Source organism: Silurus aristotelis, assembly GCF_946808225.1.
Source record: "Silurus aristotelis genome assembly, chromosome: 2".
Taxonomy (NCBI): Eukaryota; Metazoa; Chordata; class Actinopteri; order Siluriformes; family Siluridae; genus Silurus; species Silurus aristotelis.
In genome coordinates this window covers 13,540,896-13,564,124 of record NC_139575.1, presented here as the reverse complement: position 1 = coordinate 13,564,124, position 23,229 = coordinate 13,540,896, and the positions used below count along the sequence as shown (strand labels likewise).

Here is a 23,229-nt window from a genome sequence, read left to right as displayed (position 1 = left end):
AAAATAATTGAGCCTGTGTACATTAATATATTTGTTTGTTCGAAATAAACCGTTATAAAATTACTTAGTTTGTTGCATATAAGCTAAAGGAACATGCATGTGTCTATCAAAAACACAAAAAACTAAGTGTTTCCAAACTTTTATCAGACACTGTAAATTTGATGCATTTGAATGACAAATGCAACACACCAAATATAGTTTTGTGCCATTTACTAATGAAGGCATTTCTTGCTTTGTTTGCTGTGTACAAACTCTATATACGGTAATACACGTCTTTGTGTGCAATAGATACACTGCAGGTACAGTGGTTCATTCTTGGCATTTAAAAGTCTTGATGATTATTAACCTGAATAACAATTAGACTCGTACGTGACCGTGTGTGTGTGTGTGTGTGTGTGTGTGTGTGTGTGTTGCACTGGCGTCTTTGTAACCACGGAAAACCAAAGCTAGCGTCTGAGTATCACAGCAACCGCCCAGGAGCGTCCTGTTTCCACGCCAACCGTGAAACTCCGCCTGGAGCTGTGCTATGATTGTAGTAGCTTCCGAAAGTTTTGAAGAACTTTTGGTCATTTTTTTGGTGGCCAGCTTTTATTTGCATTTGAAGGCTCCTGTTTGTTTGCACTTGGGCTAGTTTTGTTTGGTCACATCGAACTACAGAAATACGTTTTTCAAGTGCTGTTGTTGCGTTAAGACAAAAAAATATATATTTTGTTTTAGTCTAACTCCGTCCAAGGCCATTTCCACATGAATTGTGAAGGAGAGTCCTCGGCCGGACTGGAGGCTGTGATTCAGGTGCGTGAATTGTTTGGGAAATTAAATCAGGAAGGTTACTGCAAATCAGTGCTGGTGTGTTCATGCAAAGGCAGGAGAATTTGTTTTAATATTAACGAGGCAGGGGAATTTTTCACCAAGGTAAGGATGATCCAAATGATCGAAGTGCAGTACAATTTTAAAGCAGTCAAAAAAGATACTTTATTAGGAAAAAGTCATGAAGTGATTTAATCAGCCGATTATGTTTCATGCATGATACAGAAATTATGCATTTTCAGGTAAAGTTCTTCACCTAATGTTTATAATAAAGTCCCATCACAATGTGGACTTGGGTATGGTTTGAGTATCCTGAAACTGCTGATCATCTGAGAATTTCACACAACACACAACAGTTTCTGGAGTTTATACAGAATGGTGCAAAAAAGAAAGAAAGAAAGAAAGAAAGAAAGAAAGAAAGAAAGAAAGAAAGAAAGAAAGAAAGAAAGAAAGAAAGAAAGAAAAAGAAAAACAAGTATCCTATGAGTGACGGTTCTGTTGGTAGAAATGCATTTAAGGTAAGAGAGATCGAAGGACATTTTCCAGATTGGTTTGAGCTGCCAGGGAAGAGATAGTAAGTCAAATAAAAGCATCCCAGCTTACACAACATCAAATTGGTGGTGGTTTGGGCTACAACTTCTAAAAACCACACTAGGTTCCACTCTGTTCAGCAATGAACCTGGAATCTGGAATCATGAGCACATGCTCATGCAAACTGGATAATTGAAGATTTTAAAAATCGCCCATTTTTCCAGTCTGCTACTGTCTCTCTCTTCCAAGAGTCTGGATAGTTGGAAGAAGATGCCTACTTATATAGCTTGACATCAATGTGATTCTATCTTGTTGATATTACAGAAACATGTTACTGTGTTGGTGATGTTACAGAAACTAGAGGAATCTCTGATCAACCCAGACAGCAGCACTGAGGAGAAGGGTCTCACTGTACAAAGTGATGATGTGGACTCTTTTTTAACACCGGTTCCTGCACTCATACGGCAGATAATCACCCGAAACCTGTCCGATGGACCTTCAGGTAAAATCAATAGACGCCCCTGGAACATAGTAACAGTGTGCCGTATATCATGAGCTTTCTTGTGGTCCCCCTAGTTTCTGGTGCTGGTGGGAATAGTGTACTGGAAGAGAACCGGCATCTAAAGGATCTGCTTTCACAGACCCGTATGGACAGAGACCAGATGCTCGGCAAGCAAGCTGTTTTAACCAGCAGGGTAGGAACATGTACACAAATCCTCATACACATGTTCAATCAGTGCATTCATGTCCTCTGACTTAGAAGAAGTGAAACTACTGTAAGCAACAAGTTAAATAAAGACAGCTCTTGAAGGGGAGGCTCATACTTTTACTTCTTCCATTTTGTCAGTGTGTCCTTCTGTCTTAGACCAATCCATAACAAATACTAACAAATTCTTCTTCTTTACATTTAAAATAAATCCTCTTTTTTGCTTTTTCAAAGAATAAATCATGATGGTGTTATTATAAGTAGCAAGATGGTTATGTGATGTCTTTACCACACAAATTGTTAAACTATTTTGTATTTTATTATATATTATTTATATAATTCTTTATTTCTATAATTTCTTTAAATTAATAGATATAAATAATAGATAATAGATCTCACTTTTTAGGCTTAGTTTTTTATTGATTATTGTTGGACTTTCGGAATGTTCAGCTGGTATGAGGTATTTTTTTCCTTTATAACCTGACATAGCCTTGTGTGCCTGATCCAGATAATTTTTTTTGGCATTCTGGGCATTAAACAATATTTGAATACCCAGCTTTATTATACATAATGACTGCAACACTTTACCCAGATGAATTCATGTTAAAACCTATATCTATATACAATATATGGACAAAGGTTTTGTGTACATCTGACCATAATATTCATATGTGCCTTTTGAAAATCACATTGCAGATTTGGTTACCATTTGCTATTATAATAACCTTTACTCTTCTAGGAAGATGTTCCACTTTAAAATGTTGTTGTAGAGATTTGCACTCATTCAGCCACCAGGACCTTAGTAAAGTCAGGTTCTGGTATAGGGTGAGGAGTCCTTGGGTTCAGTCAACATTCCAAATAATCTCAAAGGTGTTCAGTGGAGTTGAAAACTCTATAGCAGGCCTCTCAAGATCTTCCACTCCAACCCTTGTAAAGCATATCTTAATGGAGCTGGCTTTGCGCACAGGGGCATTGTCAGGCTGGAACAGGGTTGTGTTTGAATGGTAGTTCAAGTGATGAGAAAATTCTATTTTACGAAAACAGTTTGGGGAAGAATCACACATGGTTGGAACAATCAGGTGTACCAGTACTTTTTTCCATACAGTGTATGTTAAAACAGTACTTCATTTGTATTACACATTCATGTCAGTTTGCTGTAGGTAAATCATGGATGTGATACACAGTGGTAGAAGTGTCATCAAAAAGGCCCATTTATTCTCTTTTTATTTAGTGTAGGTCTGTTAAAAATGTTTACCTCTTGTTTATTTCTTCTACGAGGTTGCCTCTGTGGAAACAATGGCTGCATTCTGACACTCATCTGCTGTAACCTGGGGGTAGTTTTCAGGCCTGTGATGTTTAAATATAATCAAGCTTTCTGTCTCCATGTTCAGTTACGCTCTCATTAATAATATGAAAAGAAAAACTAGCCATGTGGGTTGTATCTTTCCTGTCCTTTGCTTTTTCACTATTAAGTGCTGGTGATGTGTGTGCCATGTGCATGAAGCAGTGATCAAGGAAAGTAGTCACAGAGCTTCTCTGTCAGAAAGGGGGAGCGATGAAGAGCCTTGTGGCTTTGAAATGGAATATGTGCACAGCATATACTTTGCTCTTTTCAAAGTGGGGAAGCCCATTTGCAGGTTTTGATAAACAAACTGAGCAGTAAATGGCCCTGTGAAAAAAAAACTGTCACACTGAACAAAATGTATTTACTCCTGTTTGAACACATTTAGCTTTAATATGGCAAATCAACAGGACCTGAACATTTCTGGTTAAAATAGTCTTTTACATTTATAATATATTTTGATAAATTATGCAAAAACTTTCAACAGTATCATTTTCTGAGGTTAATATTACAGTTCTATATAATTTGCATGATTCTACTGAATACGTCTCTGTTATTAGCTGAAACACTGGTGTTATCAAATCTTATTGGTCAGAAGTTGTAAATTCATTACATTCTAATAGCAACAGTTCTTTTAATCCATATAAAGCTAATGCTAAGTCATTTAAGGAAAAAATGTAAATAAAAACAATGATTTCTAAATGTGTCTAAAGATTACAAGCATTCGGTATTGATTTTTGCCGTAGCCTCCTGCACACAGAGTTCTTTCATAAAAAAAAAAATAAAATAAGTTTTAATAAAAACAGAATGCAGTGATCAACAAATCTCATAAACACATATTTAATTACAATAGAACTCCCAAAACCATAAAATGTTAAGGAAAACAATGTCATTTTGATTTTGATGGCCACAAATGGACAGAGGCAAATAAAGTCTATAAATCTAAGTGTTACTAAAAAGAAACAGCTGAAGAATCATTCTGAAACTTATAACTAATTACATTTAAAGTATTAAAGAGTATTAAAGATTCAGATTCTCTCAGAATCAAAGATTGAAGAAATCAGCAAAAAACTGTCTACAAATTGTGGAAAAATTTCAGAATAATATTCTCCAACATATAATTGCGAAGACTTTGACTATCTCATTAGCTACAGTACATATAATCATAAAAAGATTCTGAGAATCTGGAAAGAACTCTATGTGCAAGGGACAATGGCAAAAATCAATACTGGATGCTTGTAATCTTTAGACACATTTAGAAAGCATTATTTGTGAACACAATTTGCCATGTTGGCCACAAATACAGGTTTTAAATTTGTCATGCAAAAAAAAAAAAAAAAAAAAAACATATGTGAACATGATCCAAGAAACCTCATCATCTTCTCTTGATCAAAGTTTATTGAACTCAGGCAAAATGGAAAACTTTTCTGTTGACAGACGAAAACGTGAAATGATTCTGGCTAGTTATCAGTGCCCAGTTCAAAAGCATACATCTCTGATGGTATGCGAGTACATTAGTGCCTATAGAACATGTAAAGGCACCATCAATGTTAAAAGATCTATATAGGTTTTAGAGCAACATATGCTTTCATCCAGATTACTTCTTTTTCAGGGAAGGCCTTGCATACAATACAATTCAACAGTTTGGACACACCTTCTCTTTAAGTAGTTATCTCTTTATTTTCGAATCAGTTTTAATTGTATAGTGCTTTTAACAATGGACATTGTCCCATTGTTATGATTCTGAAGAAAAAAAACAGCTTTTACAGAGATAAAGAGATTATAATGACGGAATGTATAAGAAAAGTTTGTTGCTTATAAATGTATTATTTAATTTAATTTATTATTTTCAACATCGTACATTAATACTGAACCTATACAAATTGTAAAAGAATACATATAAAACTATGAAGTAAACAAAAAAGTGTTGAACATATAAAGTGTTAAGAGTATGTTTTAAATGGTCAAAAGTAGCTACATTTAACCTTGAAGAAAGCTTGGCATTTTCTCATCAGATTCATGAGGTAGTCACCTGGAATGGTTTGTAATTCACAGATTTGCCTTTTTAAGAGTCATCTGTGAAATTTTCTTGCCTGCTAAATGTGCTTTAGACTATCAATTGTCTTGTGAAGAGAAAAGGGTGAGCACAGAGTCAATAGCCCTATTAGTGCTACTACTGCTACTGTCAAAATCCCTATTATGACAAAAAGACAAACAGTCCATCATTACTTTAAGAAAAAAAGTGCATTCAATCTGAAAAATCTTTGCAGTTTTCAAAACCATCAAAAGCTATAATAAAACTGGCTCTCATGAGGACCATCCCATGAAAGGAAGACTAAGAGCTACCTCTGCTGCAGAGGAAAAGTTTATTAGAATTACCAGCCTCAGAAACCACCAATTTACATAATTGCTTCTTGGAGTTCAAGTGGCAGAGATGTTTCAACATCTACTGTGCAGGGGAGGTTGCGTCAGTCATGCCTTCATGGTTGAATTTGCAGCAAAGAAACCATTATTTTAGAAGAACAACAAGCAGAAGAGACATGTTTGGGCCAAGAAACACAAGGAACGGACATTAGATCAGTGGAAAACTGTTCTGTATTCCGATGAGTCCAAATTTTAGATTTTTTGTTCTAACCACCGTGTCTTTGTTAGGCATAAAGACAATGGAAAAACCAAATGGAAGGAGAAGGTGTATTAAAACTTTTCACTGGCACTGTATGTAAGCAAAATAATGCTAACCCTCAACCCCCATCTATTACAACACCATGGCTTCATAGTAGAAGATTCTGGGTGCTGAACCAGTCTGCCTGCAGCCCATAGCTTTCTCCAAACATTTGGCACATCATGAAATGTAAAATATAACATAAAAACAAAGGACTGTTGAACAGCTAGACTCCTGTATCTACCACATTTCTCTCCCCAAACTCCCGCAACTGGTCTAAACCGTTTCCCAGACATATAGAGACTGTTGTTAACAGAAAAGGGGACGTTACATAGTGGCGCCATGACCCTGTTACAACTTTCTTGAGACATGTTGCAGACATTAAATTCTTAATTACATTATTTTGTCTTAAAAATGGTACATATTCTCAGTTTAAAATTTTGATGTTTCTTATGTTCTACTGTAAATAAAATATGGGTTTATGAGATTTGCAGATCATTGTATTTTCAACAACTCTATTGAAAATGGTGATGGACTTGATGTGTTTTCTATGAGGAGGCTTTTATTAAACATTTAATAAAGGGGTGATTATCTGATAGTAATAATAATCTTTTTATACTGAGATCTATGCAAAGCAAATGCAATGCTTTAGCTTACCTTTTCAAATGTTTGTATGGGTACTCATATAGAGTATTTTCATTTGCAAGCAAATAACATTTATAACAGTAACCTGTTCTAATATTTAATAGGTATTCTATAAATATAAGGGATGTTGATTGACACACTATAAATATTGCATTAATGTATGACATATGTTAAGTTACATGTACCGGAGTTCATGCTTATGTTCGAAATCCATGAAGACTCTCTTAACAGCTACTTATTCTCATTCACACTAATTCTTTGGGAATCTTGCATCTGCCTGGCTTTCTTTCACTTCCCTCACACTTGGGATGTCATTTTGGAGGCGAGTGAGAGAAGGTCACCTCTCTTGAGACTGTGGAAGAAACAGCTTATTTTTCACAGGCCACAAAGCTGCCATTTGTGATAACAGTGGCTGCTTTTTGCTGCCTAAGCTTTTAATGAACAGCAGTGCTGCACATTGCCATTGGAGTTTTTTTTAGTGTCTGTGATATAAATAAAATTGAAATACTCTGACTGGTAAAAAAAAAAAAAAATAGGCTGTATATTGAATTTTATTTACAGTATTTATTTATTAGTAATTTTTCAGGGTGAAAGACAGAAGTTGGACTGTCATTGACTTTGAGTTTGCAGATATGTTTTTCCTCTTAAACTTTATCCACTTTAGGGGCTTTGAGTCCAGATTTTCTACTTCTCTTACATAGTAGTCTCTAGATTGTGGCATTATGGATGTTTTGAGTCACATGGCTTATTTGCAACAATGCTAGCGTGCCAGAAGTGTGTGTCTTGACCATGCTTACACGCAGTTGAGAGCATTTTCACATCATCTTCTGGCATCTTGGCAGTGTGCTTGTGCACTTATGTTAACACACTTTAGCAAGCAAAGCCCTAGAGAAACATACTGTGGTGAATGCCTTCTTTTAGTAGCATGACTGATGCTAACCTTTCAGTATGTGGTGAGCCATCTAAGCTTACACCCTTACATGCTTCCCCCTTCCATGAAGCTCCCATGACTGCCATTTCCATGGACATTGTCTTCTAGTGCCACAGGAGCCACTTCATTTGTTACTGTATGTGTCTGTAGAGCAGTATAATACAGCTGAAATTTATCACCAGGAGCTACAACCTCGTTTTTTTTAATTATTAGTTTTTGAGTCACTGTTTCTATCCCCTTCTGGAATCCCTTGTTTATTGTATTGTTTAATAATGTTACCCTCATGAAAAATATAATGGTATTTAACTTATTCAGGGCAGACGTAAAAAGTTCCCATCAGGAAGCACTGAAATAAATGAGGCCAAATTAGGGAGAGATTGTGCCTCTTCTGCAGCACATACAACCATTTTTTTCTCTTCACATAAACTCACATGGTGTGTGGGTGGCCAATTACAGAGAGAAGACATGCGGGAGATTCCTTCAACGGTTGTCCTTTTATAAATCTCTGCAGACTGTCATAGACTCATCTTAGTTAAAATATCAATCATTGACTGATGTTTGTGAAATTTGTAGGACTGTATTGTCAATTCCAAGACCAGGACTAATCAATTTTAACCTGAGTTTTAATGGGATAGAAAGTCATATTTGAGTTCAACACAAAGTTGAAGTCAAGATCAAGACTAAAATTCAGCAATTTTTTTGAGACCAAGTCTTTACAAGATGGCTTCATTCACACCTGTGATTAAGCTTTATACTCTAGAGCAGTGGTCATATATATAAAAGTATATATACTGCTGTGTACATTTTTTAAGTTTGACAAAAATATGTTTATAATAGAATTTGATGAGAGCTAACATCTCAGCAAATAAAGTAAATTTCCAGGAATATTAACCATTCTTGTTTTGCTTAAATGTTAAAATGGCCCTTCAATGAGATGTCAATCACAGCAATGGCCCCCAGCCAATTTGTTGAGGAGTTTAAGACGCCTGTTATAGAAGAATATCTCTTTTTTTAAGAGTTTGTGTATGCAAAAAATAAATACAAGCATTATATATACAAACATCCAAATTAGACCAAGACCATATTTCATGTGATTGATGCCTCTCAACAGTAGCAAGACCCTGCAAGAATTGCCAGTCCAAGATTGTGATTAGGTGATAGTTGGAGGTTGAACCCTGTTAAACCCTTAAGTATGGCCTTTGGAGGAAAACAGCATCCTAAATCACCTTAAGTGTGTTTATATTAAAATATTAATGATTTTAATGCTAATTTCTTGTCTGGTGCTGTATTTATTTTGTTCCTGTGAGAAGTTAGATTGCCATATTTGCACCAAACAAACTTTGCATTAAATGTTATTTTATTGAGCGCTTCAACATAGAAGTATTGAAAAACAAATTTCCACATTACAATATAATGCAATATAAATTAAACCAGAGGCTCAGCTTAACTGATTAATGAGGTTTGAAAGCAGAAAAAACTAAAGGACTAACGCACTACTGCTTCATACTTTTTTTTTCCAGCATCACTATTTGCAGGTTGTTGTACATCATTGTGGGTAATACAGGAAACTGTTATCAAAGTGAAAATAGATAAACATTTTAAAGAGCATTGAAAAAGGTTTGTTTAAAAAAGGTGACTAGAAATAAAACTTAAGTTGCCATTAAAGATCACTTGGCAATTATAAAGATTAACATGGAAGCTTGAATTGGCCTTTAATATATATGCACATATGACAAGTTAATTCATATATGTTCAATAAAGTGTTTAGGAAATGCAATAGTTTTGGATTTCTGTATGTTGGTGTGGTGTATATGAAACTTGTTTCCTGTTTCTGCTATCATTTGTATTTCAGAAGGTGTTCAGACTATGACCCTAAGGTCATCTTGCACGTTTAGTGATTTTTGATTTATTCACTGCTTGGAATTTTGGCAGAGGTTTTTGTCCTCTTCAGAGACCAGCAGCACAATGTTGATGTCTTCTGCATATGTAACAATATGTCTTGTTCTGATAATCTTGATGAAGTTGGAAAAAAGTGGTGGTGATGCTGGAGCCTTGGTGTCTATGTCCTGCTTGCCTCTCAAGGAAAGAACTGTAGAAGAATAAGACGCATTGTGACCCATGGGAAAACATTTGACTAATTAAAAAAGAGATGCGAGCCCACCCCCAATTTTTACAGGGCCTCCTTCTTTTTAAAAACACAAGAATAAAAAAAATTTTTTTCAGCTTTTTCAGCTAATCTGGTCCTGATAATTGACCTCTGTTGTTTGAAGGAGCCACAATGGTTTCATATGACCCATGAGCACTGACCTTGAACCAGGATAAACTCTGACCCAGTTTGAACTGGGATAAAGCATGACCTAGTTTGCAAAGCTGCATCATCTCACACAGCTGTGGAGCATGTCAGGGTGACCTTTGAACCCTCTATGTTGATACTGGAGTTCTGCCAGATTTAAATTTTCTCAGGCGCCCACTCTATGTGTATGCCTGTGTTATGTGTGGGGGAGTGTGTCAGTTTGTGCATATGGGTGCATGTCAGGGGATTGCTGGGTATATTTTAGAACTCTGAGGTACAGTTTGTGAGAATCTGTCTGCTTTTATGTGGGAGTGATTTCAAGACAAAGTGTGATATATGATAAAGTAAAAAATGTAAGTAAAGATAGAAGAAAAATACCGTGCTTTTAAATTCCAAAGTATATAAATCAGAAAATGTAATGACTGTTTTTAGCTTCACTGCACTGTAACTTGTTTGTTTACCCTTGTGTTGCAGACCAGTTTAACACTTTTTGACACAGAACAGATTGGGATATTAGCAATCCTCTTTGTTTTGCTGTGAGAGTGCTTGGTTAAAGCCGGCAGATGGTGATAAGGGCTGTTTTGTTAGTGGGAGTGTGAGAAGGTTTCTTGCTTTTGCTTCTGCTTGCTTCGGTTTGTTTTTCTTGTGAACGTAAGTCTGTTAATACGTGGGCTGCTGCACGTGGCTTGGGGCCAACCAGGCCGGCCCCATACTGTATTTAAAGTAAAAAAAAATGGTCAGGGACATCCCCAACAAGGGGATCATTTACTGATCCTGAAGAGTTGAAATTCTTTTTTGCACTTCATATTAAACATTATTAATAAGAGACAAATGTTTTTATATTATAGAGGGCAGCGTGTACCTATATTCACGTGTTTGTGCTTGCTTGCATGCTTTACATACAAGCTGAAATAGTTAGTTATTTTCATGCCAGATTCATACACCTGTGTGTGTGTGTGTGTGTGTGTGTGTGTGTGTGTGTGTGTGTGTGTGTGTGTGTGTGTGTGTGTGTTTGTGTGTCAGCCTGTCTCTTTTTCACATTTAAGTTCGCCTTTTCCACAGCTGTGTTGGCACTGAAATGATAAAAATATGAATGCAGCAGTACTTTATAGTAACCCTGCATGTCAGGGTCCTGGGTTTGGGTCGTTCTTTGTTGATCTTTGTTGTGCAATTGCCCTCAGTGATGCTGCAAAAACAGCTTTCACAATCGATGCACTGGAGTGGCTCTGACAGCAGGACCTTGAAAGGGGCAGGCTGTTAGAACTAAATAGCGCGGTACAAGAGAGAAGTGCACGTGTATGTGTGTGTGTGTGTGTGTGTGTGTGTGTGTGTGTGTGTGTGTGTGTGTTTGTGTGTGTGTGTGTGTGTGTGTGTGTGTGTGTATGTATGTGTGTACATGTGTGGATGGCTTGTATGTAAGCTCCAGCTGTGTTTGGGAATCTGACAGATAATTCACTACATTACTTTCCTTTATTAAGCTTCTGGGGCCTGGCCAACAGAGCGAGAAACAAACGCAGCTGTAACCCTTCAGATGCTGGACGATTGCCTCATTATCTTGCTTTCTACTCTGGGTTTCAAGAAAATGCATGTAATCTTACTGGTCCAAAGGAATGTTTAGCTGCACTGTTCGCTACTGAATTAAGTAATACACTGTATCACCACTTAATTAAATGCAGGATATGAATACTTACTGAAAAGTCCAGTGTAAATCCATCTTTTCTTTAGAGCTGAGTTTATGGGTCACCTAAAAGAATATTTCAGCACTCTGTCAACCTAAACTTTATCTTTCTCAGCATATGTTTATAATTTCAACACATTTTGTCATTATTAAAAAAAGAACAGAAAGCATGTTTAGCTGAAATTCACGTGTAAAAGGAGTCAGGGGATATGTTGAACTCCATTGTGTAACCAATAAATCACAGGGGTGTGCTTATAATTGGGAAATAATCAACGACAGCATGACACAATATGGCGTAAAAGATGCCACACTGAATTCTTGCATAGTTGCATGCTCTGAAGTGTGCTATTCCACTTATGTCACAGCAGTTTTCAAAAGATAAAAAAGATATAGTCTATTAATCAACATATAATTGATTTGCTCACTTTATTTTCAGTTTAATTTAATGCTGTGTTCTCTGTGAAACAAGTTCCTGTTCACTTCTATATAGCAGCTATTGTAAGCTGCACTCCCTTTGACACTTAGACAAAATATGGCATTTTACAGATTATTCGTTTTTATTTGTCAAACAACACATTTTTTAAATAAGTGATTTGTTATTAGGTGTAGATTCTGATGTATATTCTCTGTGTAAGTTGTTACTACAGAAACCAGAGCATAACAGAGTGATTACATTAATATAATCCTGTAATTTGCCTTGCAGCTGGCCTTATTGTCATTGCTGCTGCGTTAGAAAATTAAACAACACCTTTAATTAGATTAGAGAATTTTATAAGAAGGTGGAGTTCAAATACTCAACTACATAATATTGAGGAAGACTTGAGGAAACCAAGTCTGTTACTATGTTTCTAAAATCCAACACGTTTCTATGTACACGTATCCAACTGGAGCCAAGCAGTTAAAATAGGTTTTGTAGTATTAATGTGGCATCAAGGGGAAACAAAGGGAAACATGCCATTTGTTGGCATGGCATAACCAGAAATTCTGTTTCTCTTGATAATGATGACATGACTTTCACTATCTTTATTTATATAGCATATGTCAAAATCTCAATGTGCTTTACATATAAACAGGATGAAAATTTATTTTACAGTTTTATAGCTTAATTTACTATGACAAAAACATACATACAACAGTTTTCTGTCATTGACTGACAAATCAGATCTTCATGTAAACTACTGTTCTTCTTCTTCTTCTTCTTCTTCTTCTTCTTAATTTAAAAAGTAAAGTAATTCATGTCTGTTGAAAGATTTTCTGCAATGGCACCCGAGAAAATCCTAACCCTGGACAATATGCCACACCCTGATAGCGTTAGACTGGGTTACAAAGAGCTCCAGGTTTTATAGGGTGATATAAGTAAGATAAGAGCAAGTTCATATCTGGAACGCAGATACATTTCCAATTGGCCATGGAATATGGACATGATGCTTAAAATATTTGCTCTCATACTAGTCGGTCATTCCAGAACACAATTCTTACGAACACATGGAAGCTGAAACAGAATATTGTGGCAACAAGTTTTGGCGTTCTTGCAGAGAGTTTTCAGTGGCTTTGGGAACTGTTCTCGTGTCGGTTGTTGGCAGATGAATCAAAGTCACTGCGGCTCCTTGATGTGTTTTGAAATATTTATCAAATGAGACAATACAAGGAGTGGCACAAATCATAAATATTAAGTAATATAAAATCACTAATGCAAAACATACTGGAAAGGGCAATGCAAGGCCTCTGCTTCATTGAAAATGAGGAAGGATAGAGGGACTGTATACTAATAGAAAAAAAACTGAGTTGAAACCATATGGCAATATAAACCACACCCCTAGGAAGCCTTTTGCCTTATGAATTGCATGTTAGTGTAGAACTAACAGTGGATCAATGGATGACCCAGTCAGGCTCTTGTGTCCCAAATGCTTTCTTTATACATTCTTTGTTACCAAGAAAGATGCAGAAAGAATTCTCTTGTAAATGGGAAACATATAACTTGCAGTATTCTTGTCTTAAAACTGGAAGTCTCCAAAAGACACATCCTGTAAAAAAAATGCCCTGTTGAATTGTGTATGACTGTATCTCTATGGATCCAAATTCCAAGTGGTGCCCTAAACCGAGTGGCCAAGCCTGTAACTTGATTGACCAGTAGTGTACTAGTCCTCATATGTGCATATGTGTAAAAGCTGTGCAATCCTAATGTGCAAATAATATCTCTTTTAAATATCGCTTTAAAGGAGTTTTAAGTGAAAATAAAAATGCAACGTATTAGATGATTGCATCTAATTATCAACACTGTGCATGAGGCCCTGAGTAGATTTTCCTGCAGATTTTTAACTACTTTTGAAAGTGATATTTATGATAGAATGTGTTACAATTTAAGTACCTTGATGAAAGAACTATTCAGCTAAATCATGTGTTTAAACACGACTGTGCCATTGCCGGCTTTGTTGTGAGGTTCTGGCAAGAATCTCATCAATTTCCACACATCTAACAAAGGCACTCAACACACTAAACAGGCCTTTTTCATATTGCCAAGTTTCAAAGTGTTTTAGAAGTTACAGTCAACCAAAAGGACTATTGTTTACTTATACCCTTTCACAACAGTTTATCCAGTACACAGCTGCCTTTTTTGCTTGGAGGGGGGAGGGGGGTAAAATGGAATTGGGATTTTTCATACCATTTTCTTGACCCAAACCTAATGAGTCTTAATTTAATTTGAAATTAATCAAATAATTAATTATTAATGCATTTATTAATGTTACTGAGCTTGCAGCTCTGAGATTCACCGGTTCCACTATTTTGGCTTTTAACATCATGCACAGTTTGTGTGATACAGTAAAAAAAAAAAAAACTTCTTTACAAGTATGGCATTCTGAAGCTATACCTCAATCCATGTGTGAAGTACAGCCATAGTCCACTTCAAATGTTTTAAATTTACAAGTTTACCAGTATAGATCACAGTCTGGGGTACATAATATATACAGCTTACTTTCATGTGAGTAAGTGATGATTTTCTGAACCTCTTACAGATAGAGACATCACAGTAAAGCTGAATTGACTCTAGATGTGATATTTTGGTAAATGTTTGGAAGTGTAATTGGGGAATTGTAAAGATAGAAATAATTTTATTTTTGCATGAATGTGTAAATATGTTTTACATCTCATACTCATACAGCAACATTCTTTTCTGTGAGTCATTTACAGATCATGGAAAATGTCCAAACATTTTTCAAATATTTGTTTTTATATATTGTTTACTTTTTCTTTTAATAAATAAAAAAAAAAAAAAGAAAAGAAAATTGATGGGCTGCATGCCACCCCAATGGAATCCCAGATGACTGTCATTTACTTATTGTATAGTTTATTTGGCCCTTTGTTCTATCAACCTAGGTAAAGGACATGTCTAAGATCAAATACTGTGTAAAAGCTTCATTGTGAAAATGCATCAGTAGGTATAGAAAATGAACTGGTAGAGAAAAATATTTTTTACTTTCGTAACAGGAAAGCATATTGCTGTCTGTCCCTAAATCATCCAATTCATCAAAAAGTACACTGTATTTTAAGAAAACTTAAATTCTAACAAAAATGGATGCAGTGTCAATGCTGAATTTGAAGATATGTATACATGGTTCTGTATGCCCAGAGAAGCACAAATACACAAAAGCCTTTTTGATGCATCCTTGGATTTTAAAGTCTCCTTGGATCTACACAGCAGCAGTGACCCGTATATACTGTTAAAACATGTTAATGCTGAGCGTGTGCACGAGTGACATTTATTTTATGTTTTTAAATCAAACAAACCCAGTTGCCTTTCTGTGGATCGCAGCTACAATTTGCCTACAATTGCGCCAAAATAGTTTAAAAGACACATAATCGATAGTGTTGCACACAGCTGTTTCCAGAGGAGCTTTTAAACACAGCTGTTCACTCTCTTTCTTCTTTCGTTCCCTCTCTCTTTCTCCTTCTTGTCCTCCGCCCATGTTTTTCACTCCCTTCATGCTCACAAATAGCTGTCACCTTAACAACGGACTGTAAAACAAGCCCCTGTTCCCTTGTGAGCCCTGAACCCCGAAAAACCGCCCAAGGCCGGGTGCATGCTCACCCTGCTTTGTAGTGGATGGAATAAAAGCTCTCAGAACGCCTGTTTTGAAAATGTTTTATTAAGGTACGGGAAGCCTTTGGCTCTAAGCTGGAACAGGGGGACTATTGTCCAAGCCTCTTAGTGAGACTGCTACACAGCTTAATAGCACTAGATGAAGCTGGGTGGGGATTGTGTTGTCAGCTCAGCAGTTTGGGTGATGTTAGCTGTTAGCTTTGACTTGTGTGTGTGTTTTTGTGTGTGTGTGTGTGTGTGTGTGTGTGTGTGTGTGTGTGTGTGTGTGTGTGTGTGTGTGTGTGTGTGAATACAGGGGATTCTCTTTCTCTCTCTCTCTCTCTCTCTCTCTCTCTCTCTCTCTCTCTCTCTCTCTCTCTCTCTCTCTCTCTCTCTCTCCTTTTTCACTTTGTTTCAGCCAGCTGGGCTAGATTGTTGATGTGTTTGGTTGAACATGTGGTTTGTGTTACTGGGGACGTGGTGTCTGGCACCAGGCTGGGGATTGGGGGAGAAGGGGAGGAGGCATAGAGGGGGGTTTCAGCTTTGAGAAGATTAAGAGACATTGAGATTGAAGACCTACAAGTCAAACTTGGAAGTCAAGGCAAGAATCAGTGCATTATTTCTGTAGTGGACTAGCTTCAGTGCTCTGGCACTGAATACACATGAACCCATAAGTAAACTTACACAATGTTGGTTATGTTTGCTGCTGAACTGGTAAGCTTTCTGGTACCTTTTTATTTAAGTGTAACATTTGTTTGTCGATATGACAATTACATAAGCCCTTCATGGCAACCAATGTAAATGTACAGTAACATTTGCATAAAGAATTATGACTTTCTCTATCAGTGAACATACACTAATCTAAAAAAAAAACAAAAAAAACACCATAGCATATTAAAACAACAACAACTGAATAAATGACTAAGTTCTTACAGTTGAGGCAGTTATTGCTTAATGGTCTTGCTCAAGGACCAAACAGTGACATTTCAGTGGTTTTGTGTTTTATCCTTTAGTCAGTAGCCCAAAGCCAGAGCCATTCCATTTAATTCTGGAGAACTTCCCAAAATTAGTAATGCTTTATCTGAACAGTGGTTCAATGGATAAAACCCTCCAAATAAACATTTATCTGTACTATTTCCTTTTTTTATTTTTGGACATCTGACTTTTACATATGGAAATTTCCACTAATGCAAAATATATAAACCATTAAGCATTTAAAATAAATAAAAATATTTAGACTGCTTCTAAAAATTATGCTTAATACTACAATACTTCATCGATTGATGTTTGTATGTCCACATCTTCACCAACCCATCTATTTGGTTGTGTCTTCAGTGTACATGTATGTCTTTTCAGCTGGAGCAAATGTTGACTCTGCAGTCGGGAGAATCAGACCAGGAGAGTGTGTATGGTGCAGAGAATCAGAGGCTGCGGGAAGAGAGCCGAGCATACAGGCTCAGACTGCAGGCCTACCAGGAGAGCCAGCAGAAACAGGCCCAGCTAGTCCATAAACTTCAGGCCAAGGTCCATCAAGGAACACAAATATTCATCCTTATATCTTCATAAAATATATCTTCTCTACATATTAATGTATTTGGAACCAAATCCTGAATGCTATTTTGTTTATGATCACTGTGTGATTGTTACTCTGCAGGTGCTTCAGTATAAAAAGAGATCTGGAGACCTGGAGCAGCAGGTGCTGGAGAAAACATCCGAGTTGGAAAAGTTGCGTCTCTCGGTATGACACATTAAAGCTCCCACTTCAACTTTTTCATCCAACTGCACCTTTCACTTATGTTGTGTAGTCCAATTTGTTCTGGTGTATTTTCTATGAACTTGTATGTTTTTTTGTGTTTGGGTAGCTCCAGTCTCACTTGGACTCCTCAGCCCAGCAGTTACAGCGCTCAGAGCATGAGCATACCCTGGATACACAGAGCAAACTTACCCTGCTGGAGGAGGAGCGGCAGAGGTGAGCACTTCTACAAAAAATTAGCTGTAGAATATTAAAGGCAAGAAAAAAATAGGAATTGAAAGAGTGGCAGCAAGAGGGAGAGAGAGAGAGAGAAAGAGAGAGAGAGAGAGAGAGAGAGAGAGAGAGAGAGAGAGAGAGAGAGAGAGAGAGAGAGAGAGATGTGAAGAAAAAAAAAGCTATTTAGGCATTGGAGCAGCTTCACAGTTGTACATTCAAAAAGTAAGAACAAGAACGCAATTTAAAATAATCTATTGTTTGCTTTTATTTAATCTTTAACAAACTAGGTGAAAAAGCTGGAGTGCTGCTCAAAAAATAATTAAGGAGAGCTGAAGTGCTCTTATAGCTCTCAGAGTACATGCACAAGTATTAACGTTAGGAAAAAATATTCAATATCCAATTTGTCAAGCTCAGTTAGAGGGGCCCTGTTCTCCTCTCCTGCCAGTGCGCATTAACAGCACTTCCCAGAGCCGACCTTTATAGGGAGGTGATTTACTGTGGCGCTTACCTTTAATTGAAGCAGTTATGGCTTGCCTGCCTGCCAGGCGTTCGTTCCTTTTACTGCCCTGCTCACAGTGCCATTGTCAGAACCTGCAGCTCAGAGGCTGCACAAAACCAATCCTCATTTCACTCACCTCTTATTCACTGCAGCTTTGCCAGACTCTCTCTGCAAGATGGATACATTTTCACCAGTCAAATTATTTGGTTGTAGCAGGGTTAGTATTTACATTTAGTTCATATTTATTTCCTGGGTAAGTCCAATTGGAGCAACTTATAAATTTGACTGATTCAGGGCTCACCCAGAAGGTTACAAATGCTTGATCCCAGGCTTTAGCTAATTTTCAATAAATTACCTGGCTACTAAATTAGCTAAAATTACAGGCTGTGGTTGGTACAGTGAGGGCCACACACACAGACATAATAATAGATGTCTAGGTATTTATAACATTGACCAAATTAGGCCACAAAGGTATTATAACACTAAAAAGCAGCACAGTGAAATTATGTACCGGTAAGTTACAAACTGACAGTAGTATTCACTTACCAGCTAGAATTGTTTTAAAAAGATTCATAATTAGTACCTAACATCATTTAGTTTATTATAGCTACAGTACAAATGTAGCTAATGGCTTTTCCTCAAAATTTTCATTTTATACCAAAGCCTCTTGATGAAGAGACCCTTCTAAAATTATTGTTTTTTTGCTCCACACTGAAGACTTTTGGGTTTGAGATCAAAAGCTTAATATGAAATGTTAGATCAGTATGTTAGCTTTCAGTACCTGTTATATACATGTAGATATGATAAACTATTTAGAACAAGGCACCTTTGGTGTCACCCAGTTCATTCTTTTATTTTTGAAAAAGATACTCATAATAAATGAAATTAAATAATTGGTTGCAACAACTGCATGAAGTTGACAAACTAACCTACATCACTAAACTTCAGCATTCACCTTTTCCAGGCTTTTACTGCATCTTCTTTCAGTTGTTTTGAATGGTTTCTTTATGGTTTGAATGGTTGAATGGCGAAGAAGACCTCTGTTTTTTTTTGCTGTATTTTGGGTTATTGTCTTTCTGAATGCTTAGGTTTCTCACAATTAGATTGGATGTATTTCACAGAAAGAAACTTTCTATGAAATTTCATCTTCTCCTACCATTACGAGTTACATCATCTATTATTAGTTAGCCTGTTCCAGAACCAACCTAAAAGGGCCAAACCATAACATTACCTCCATCTCCACTGGTGAGGTCATATGTTTTGGATCATGAGCAGATCCTTTCTTTTTCCATGTTTTGGCCTTTCCATTAATTTAGTAGAGCTTAATCTTAATTCTACAACTGTCAATTCTAAATTCTTTATTTCTTTTTGAATTCCACTCTGACTTTCAGATTCTTGCTGCTGATGGTTTGCATCTTGTGCTGTGCCCTCTACTGTATATTTCTTCTCTTGTACTCTTCTACAAAAGTTGTATTGTGATACCTTCTTCCATGTACAGTGGAGGCTGGTGATGTCCTTCACAGATTCTTTTATCACCTGCTGTAGTTTTGCAGTGGTTTGCTGGGTTTACCTGTTTGATGTTTGGTAGGTTGTGCACCAGTGGTCTCTTTTTCAGGACATTCCACATTGTTCTATTGGCTATGCCTAATGGTTGTGCCATTCAATGCTATACATTTTTTAAACAATAGAATCGAACAGGGCACACCTAAGCAACATTAAATACCTCTCAGTCACATGTTACAATATTCTTTATAAGTGGATTCAAACAAAAGGCACCATGCTTTATTTTCTTGGTTAACACATCTAGAAGTATAGACAGTTGATAGCTTAACCCCAAATATACTCTGTGTATTGCAGAGATGAACAAACCAACCATGTGAGTCCAATAGTTTGAAGGGGAACAGTGTATTGAGCTAAAATACTACAAAAATGCAGATTATCCACTTTGAAAGTATTGGAAAAGAGAGCTTGAACTTAATAAAAAATTTTATAATCATGCAAATCCTGTCAAGGACATAATGGAAGCAGCTGCAAATGAACCCCATGATTTTTTTTGGATCCCAAGCCACATTCTTTGTCTCCTGAACTTACATATTGCTATGGTGGTAATCACAGAAACACTGATTAGTATCCATAATCAGCCACTTATGCACAGTCTGCAGTTTATCCACGTTCCTACAATACTTATTTCCTTTACAGTTCTCATTATTATCATATACTTGCTACTTTGCTGGCAGTAACCACTGCTTGGAGCTGGGTGTTGACTAATGATATAAACACTGCTGTAAATGACGTGATAAACATCTCTGTTGGCAGTTATACTCAAGGTTAACATAGACTTTATAAAACTGTCACATGCATTCCCCTTTGTAAGCATGGCTGGCTGCACTAATCGTTAGACAGGCCTTTACAAGCTTATAAATGTACGAGTCATCAAGAGGGTTGTGTGGAATTGATGGCTTAGATTTTTGCAGGTGGCAGTGCCAGGCTGGCATTGGTGTTCTAATTCTAAAACTTTTTTTTTTACCATAGGTGCTCCAGTTTGACCAAGGTGAACGCCCTGCTCCGTGAACAACTGGACCAAGCCAACGAAGTCAACCAGGCCCTTACAGAGAGTCTCCATAAGGCCCAAGAAGAGGCAGAGCAGAAAGAAATGCAATTAAATAGAGAACAGGAGGTGAGATGGAAATGGAGAAAGGAAGGAAAGATCTTCTTTGTATGCTTTTTAAGCAGTTCTTCAGTTCAAGGAAAATCTTTCCTCAATCCAACCTAATGAAACTCAACTCTGGAACTTGTGGAATTCCTGCCTGGTCCCTGTTTTGTTAGTCTGGACACTGTTTTAAATCATTGTTGTGATTTTCTCAGCTGTTGTTTCCTGTGAAAACATTCCAGTCATTCGGAAAAAACAAAGAGAGCAAGAATTCATTGCAGTGAGCAAACATCTGGCAACATTAATTTTTTATTCAGCCACGTACAGTCAGGAAGAGCGCATTTTACTATACATGTGTGTGCTTTATTTGTGTGTTTGAATGTGCATAAGGGCATGAGAGAAGCAGAGAGCAGTTTGAAAGGAGTGTATATTCCTCAACATTTACTTGTTTATATCTTTGCACAAATATGTGCATATGCTTTCATTAAATTAATTATAACACAACACAGTGTATTGGAATGGGGCTGCTATGCAATAGCAACATTTAAACATGACATATTATTTGGGCCTTCAGAATTAAATCTGCTGACCATATGATGATTCCATATCAAACATATTCTCTCTTCCCCTTCATCAACCCCCCATCCATCTATAATTCCTTGCATCTCTCTCGTTAGGTGACTGCCTCCCGGCTGAGCCGTGAACAGGCACGTTGTCGGGCTCTCTGGCGCCAGGCTGCTTCTCTGAGGAGCACCTTCACGCAGCTCAGGGCTTTTGCTGACAGGTAAGTGTATGGCATGCTGCCAGAACTGCGCTGCTCCTACAGTTCAAGCCCCATTCTCTCCCCGACCCAGCCCAGGATCAAAGCTGAGTGGGTTACTGGGGTCACCCAGCTCACTGGCTCCTCATGGGAAAAGTGATGCTTGGCGTGCCCCATGGTTTAATGCTGGGCCATCCATCAGAGCCGGATGAGGACTTGGCCTGTGTCGTGTGTAAATGCTGTGATCATTGTTGAGTAATTTGCCGTAATAAGGATTACTCAACACATGGCCAAGAATTTTCAAGGCCTTTGCTCAGACACGACAATGTTCAAAGAGCTCGGTCCCTGGTCACGAGATGGAGCCTAATAACTTCGACCATCTGGCTCCCTTCAGCTATAAACGTGATTTCCTGAGAGTGCACTGAACCCAAAAGCTGGACACACGCTATCTTTAGTCACATAAGAATTTGTGATTGCTCTGAGTTCCAATACTCTAATGTGTGACTTTTTGTGTTTGTGGTTACAGGAGTCTTTCTGACATGCGGGGGGAGAATGCATCACTTAGCCGGAGGCTACATGCAGTCTGTATGAATCTGGAGGCTGCTTTGAGTGATCAGAATGCCTCTACTGGTCTGGAGGTCTCAGCTCTAGAGAGGCAGCTGAGAGACAAACTGAGGGAAGCTATGCAGCTTCAGGCCTGCTTCAATGTAGAGAAAATGGAGCTCAACTCCAGGTCTGTATGACTTATTAACCCCTCATGCTTATACATATTGCACCTACATGATTAATAGGTGACGTTTTTGGTAGATGCCCCTGGAACTATACATTATAGCTAAAGGTTTATATTACCTATTCACAATATATGTTACCTAAAAATGGTTTAACAAATATGAACAAACAATACATTCTGCATTTGTGTTAAACCAAAATAATAAAATTGCAGATTTAACTATGGACCTAAGACATTGTGGTATTTCAAATTGTACAAAATTGTATTTTGTGTGGAATTGTCAGGATTTATTCCTTTTAAGAGAAATTCTTAAAGCTGAACATAAAAACGCTAAAGAATCCATAGCACCAGCATTAGCCAGTAACCACTGATGCTAGCGCTATGGATTCTTTAGCATTTTTATGCATATGCAAAACAAATCTTATTTCCGGTACAGAGTGAGTAGCCACAGTGGCACTGCACTAACTCAAAGTTCTTGTTTTTAAGTTCAATAATAAAATTTTTTTTAAAATGTGCTAAAAGTGCAAGGCAGAGACTAAACAAACTTGCGAACTGGCACTCGCCCACGGGCCCGTACATATATATACAGTGTGGTACTGTAAAATGCTCTGTTTTGCTAAATTATGTACTGTAATTTGTTAAATTATTAACTAATTATAGTATACTACCCCATACTGAACACCATTCTTTAAGATTCCTCCATTCTTTAAAACTCCTCCTCTATGTCTCGACTTACGATATTTTCAACTTATAATGTGTTCATCGGAACGCATCTACATAAGCAAGGGAAAATTAAAAATTTAGCTGAAAGCTGGAATTTAAGTGCAAGACAGTTCATTTTATGCATAAACAAAGCTTTTTTTTTTTTTAAAGCTGTTGTCGAAGCTGATCCTTATAGTCATAATATAAGTATTGTCTTGTTCAAAAAAGTGATATGATTTTGTTAGG

The 23,229-nt window shown here is 37.1% G+C and overlaps 2 protein-coding genes across 3 annotated transcripts in view; both read left to right on the top strand.

Annotated features, from left to right (window-relative positions):
* Positions 1 to 580: 580 nt before the first annotated feature.
* The window catches only part of crocc2 (ciliary rootlet coiled-coil, rootletin family member 2), a 58,095-nt gene continuing 35,446 nt past the window's right edge, over positions 581 to 23,229 (top strand). The window contains exons 1-9 of one of the 2 annotated variants that reach the window (XM_083568416.1): positions 581 to 792; positions 1,693 to 1,840; positions 1,915 to 2,033; positions 17,030 to 17,197; positions 17,328 to 17,411; positions 17,536 to 17,642; positions 20,674 to 20,818; positions 21,469 to 21,575; positions 22,078 to 22,284. In XM_083568416.1, the coding sequence (XP_083424542.1) occupies positions 745 to 792; positions 1,693 to 1,840; positions 1,915 to 2,033; positions 17,030 to 17,197; positions 17,328 to 17,411; positions 17,536 to 17,642; positions 20,674 to 20,818; positions 21,469 to 21,575; positions 22,078 to 22,284 (1,133 nt within the window). In that variant the 5' untranslated portion in view covers positions 581 to 744. Of the gene's footprint in view, positions 793 to 1,692; positions 1,841 to 1,914; positions 2,034 to 10,208; positions 10,271 to 17,029; positions 17,198 to 17,327; positions 17,412 to 17,535; positions 17,643 to 20,673; positions 20,819 to 21,468; positions 21,576 to 22,077; positions 22,285 to 23,229 lie in introns of those variants that run through there. The other variant, XM_083568417.1, reaches the window with a different exon arrangement.
* Positions 3,755 to 23,229, top strand: part of sned1 (sushi, nidogen and EGF-like domains 1) — a 107,668-nt gene continuing 88,193 nt past the window's right edge. The window contains exon 1 of the mRNA XM_083568628.1: positions 3,755 to 3,758. The gene's annotated coding sequence lies outside the window, so the exon portion shown is untranslated. The remainder of the gene's footprint in view (positions 3,759 to 23,229) is intronic.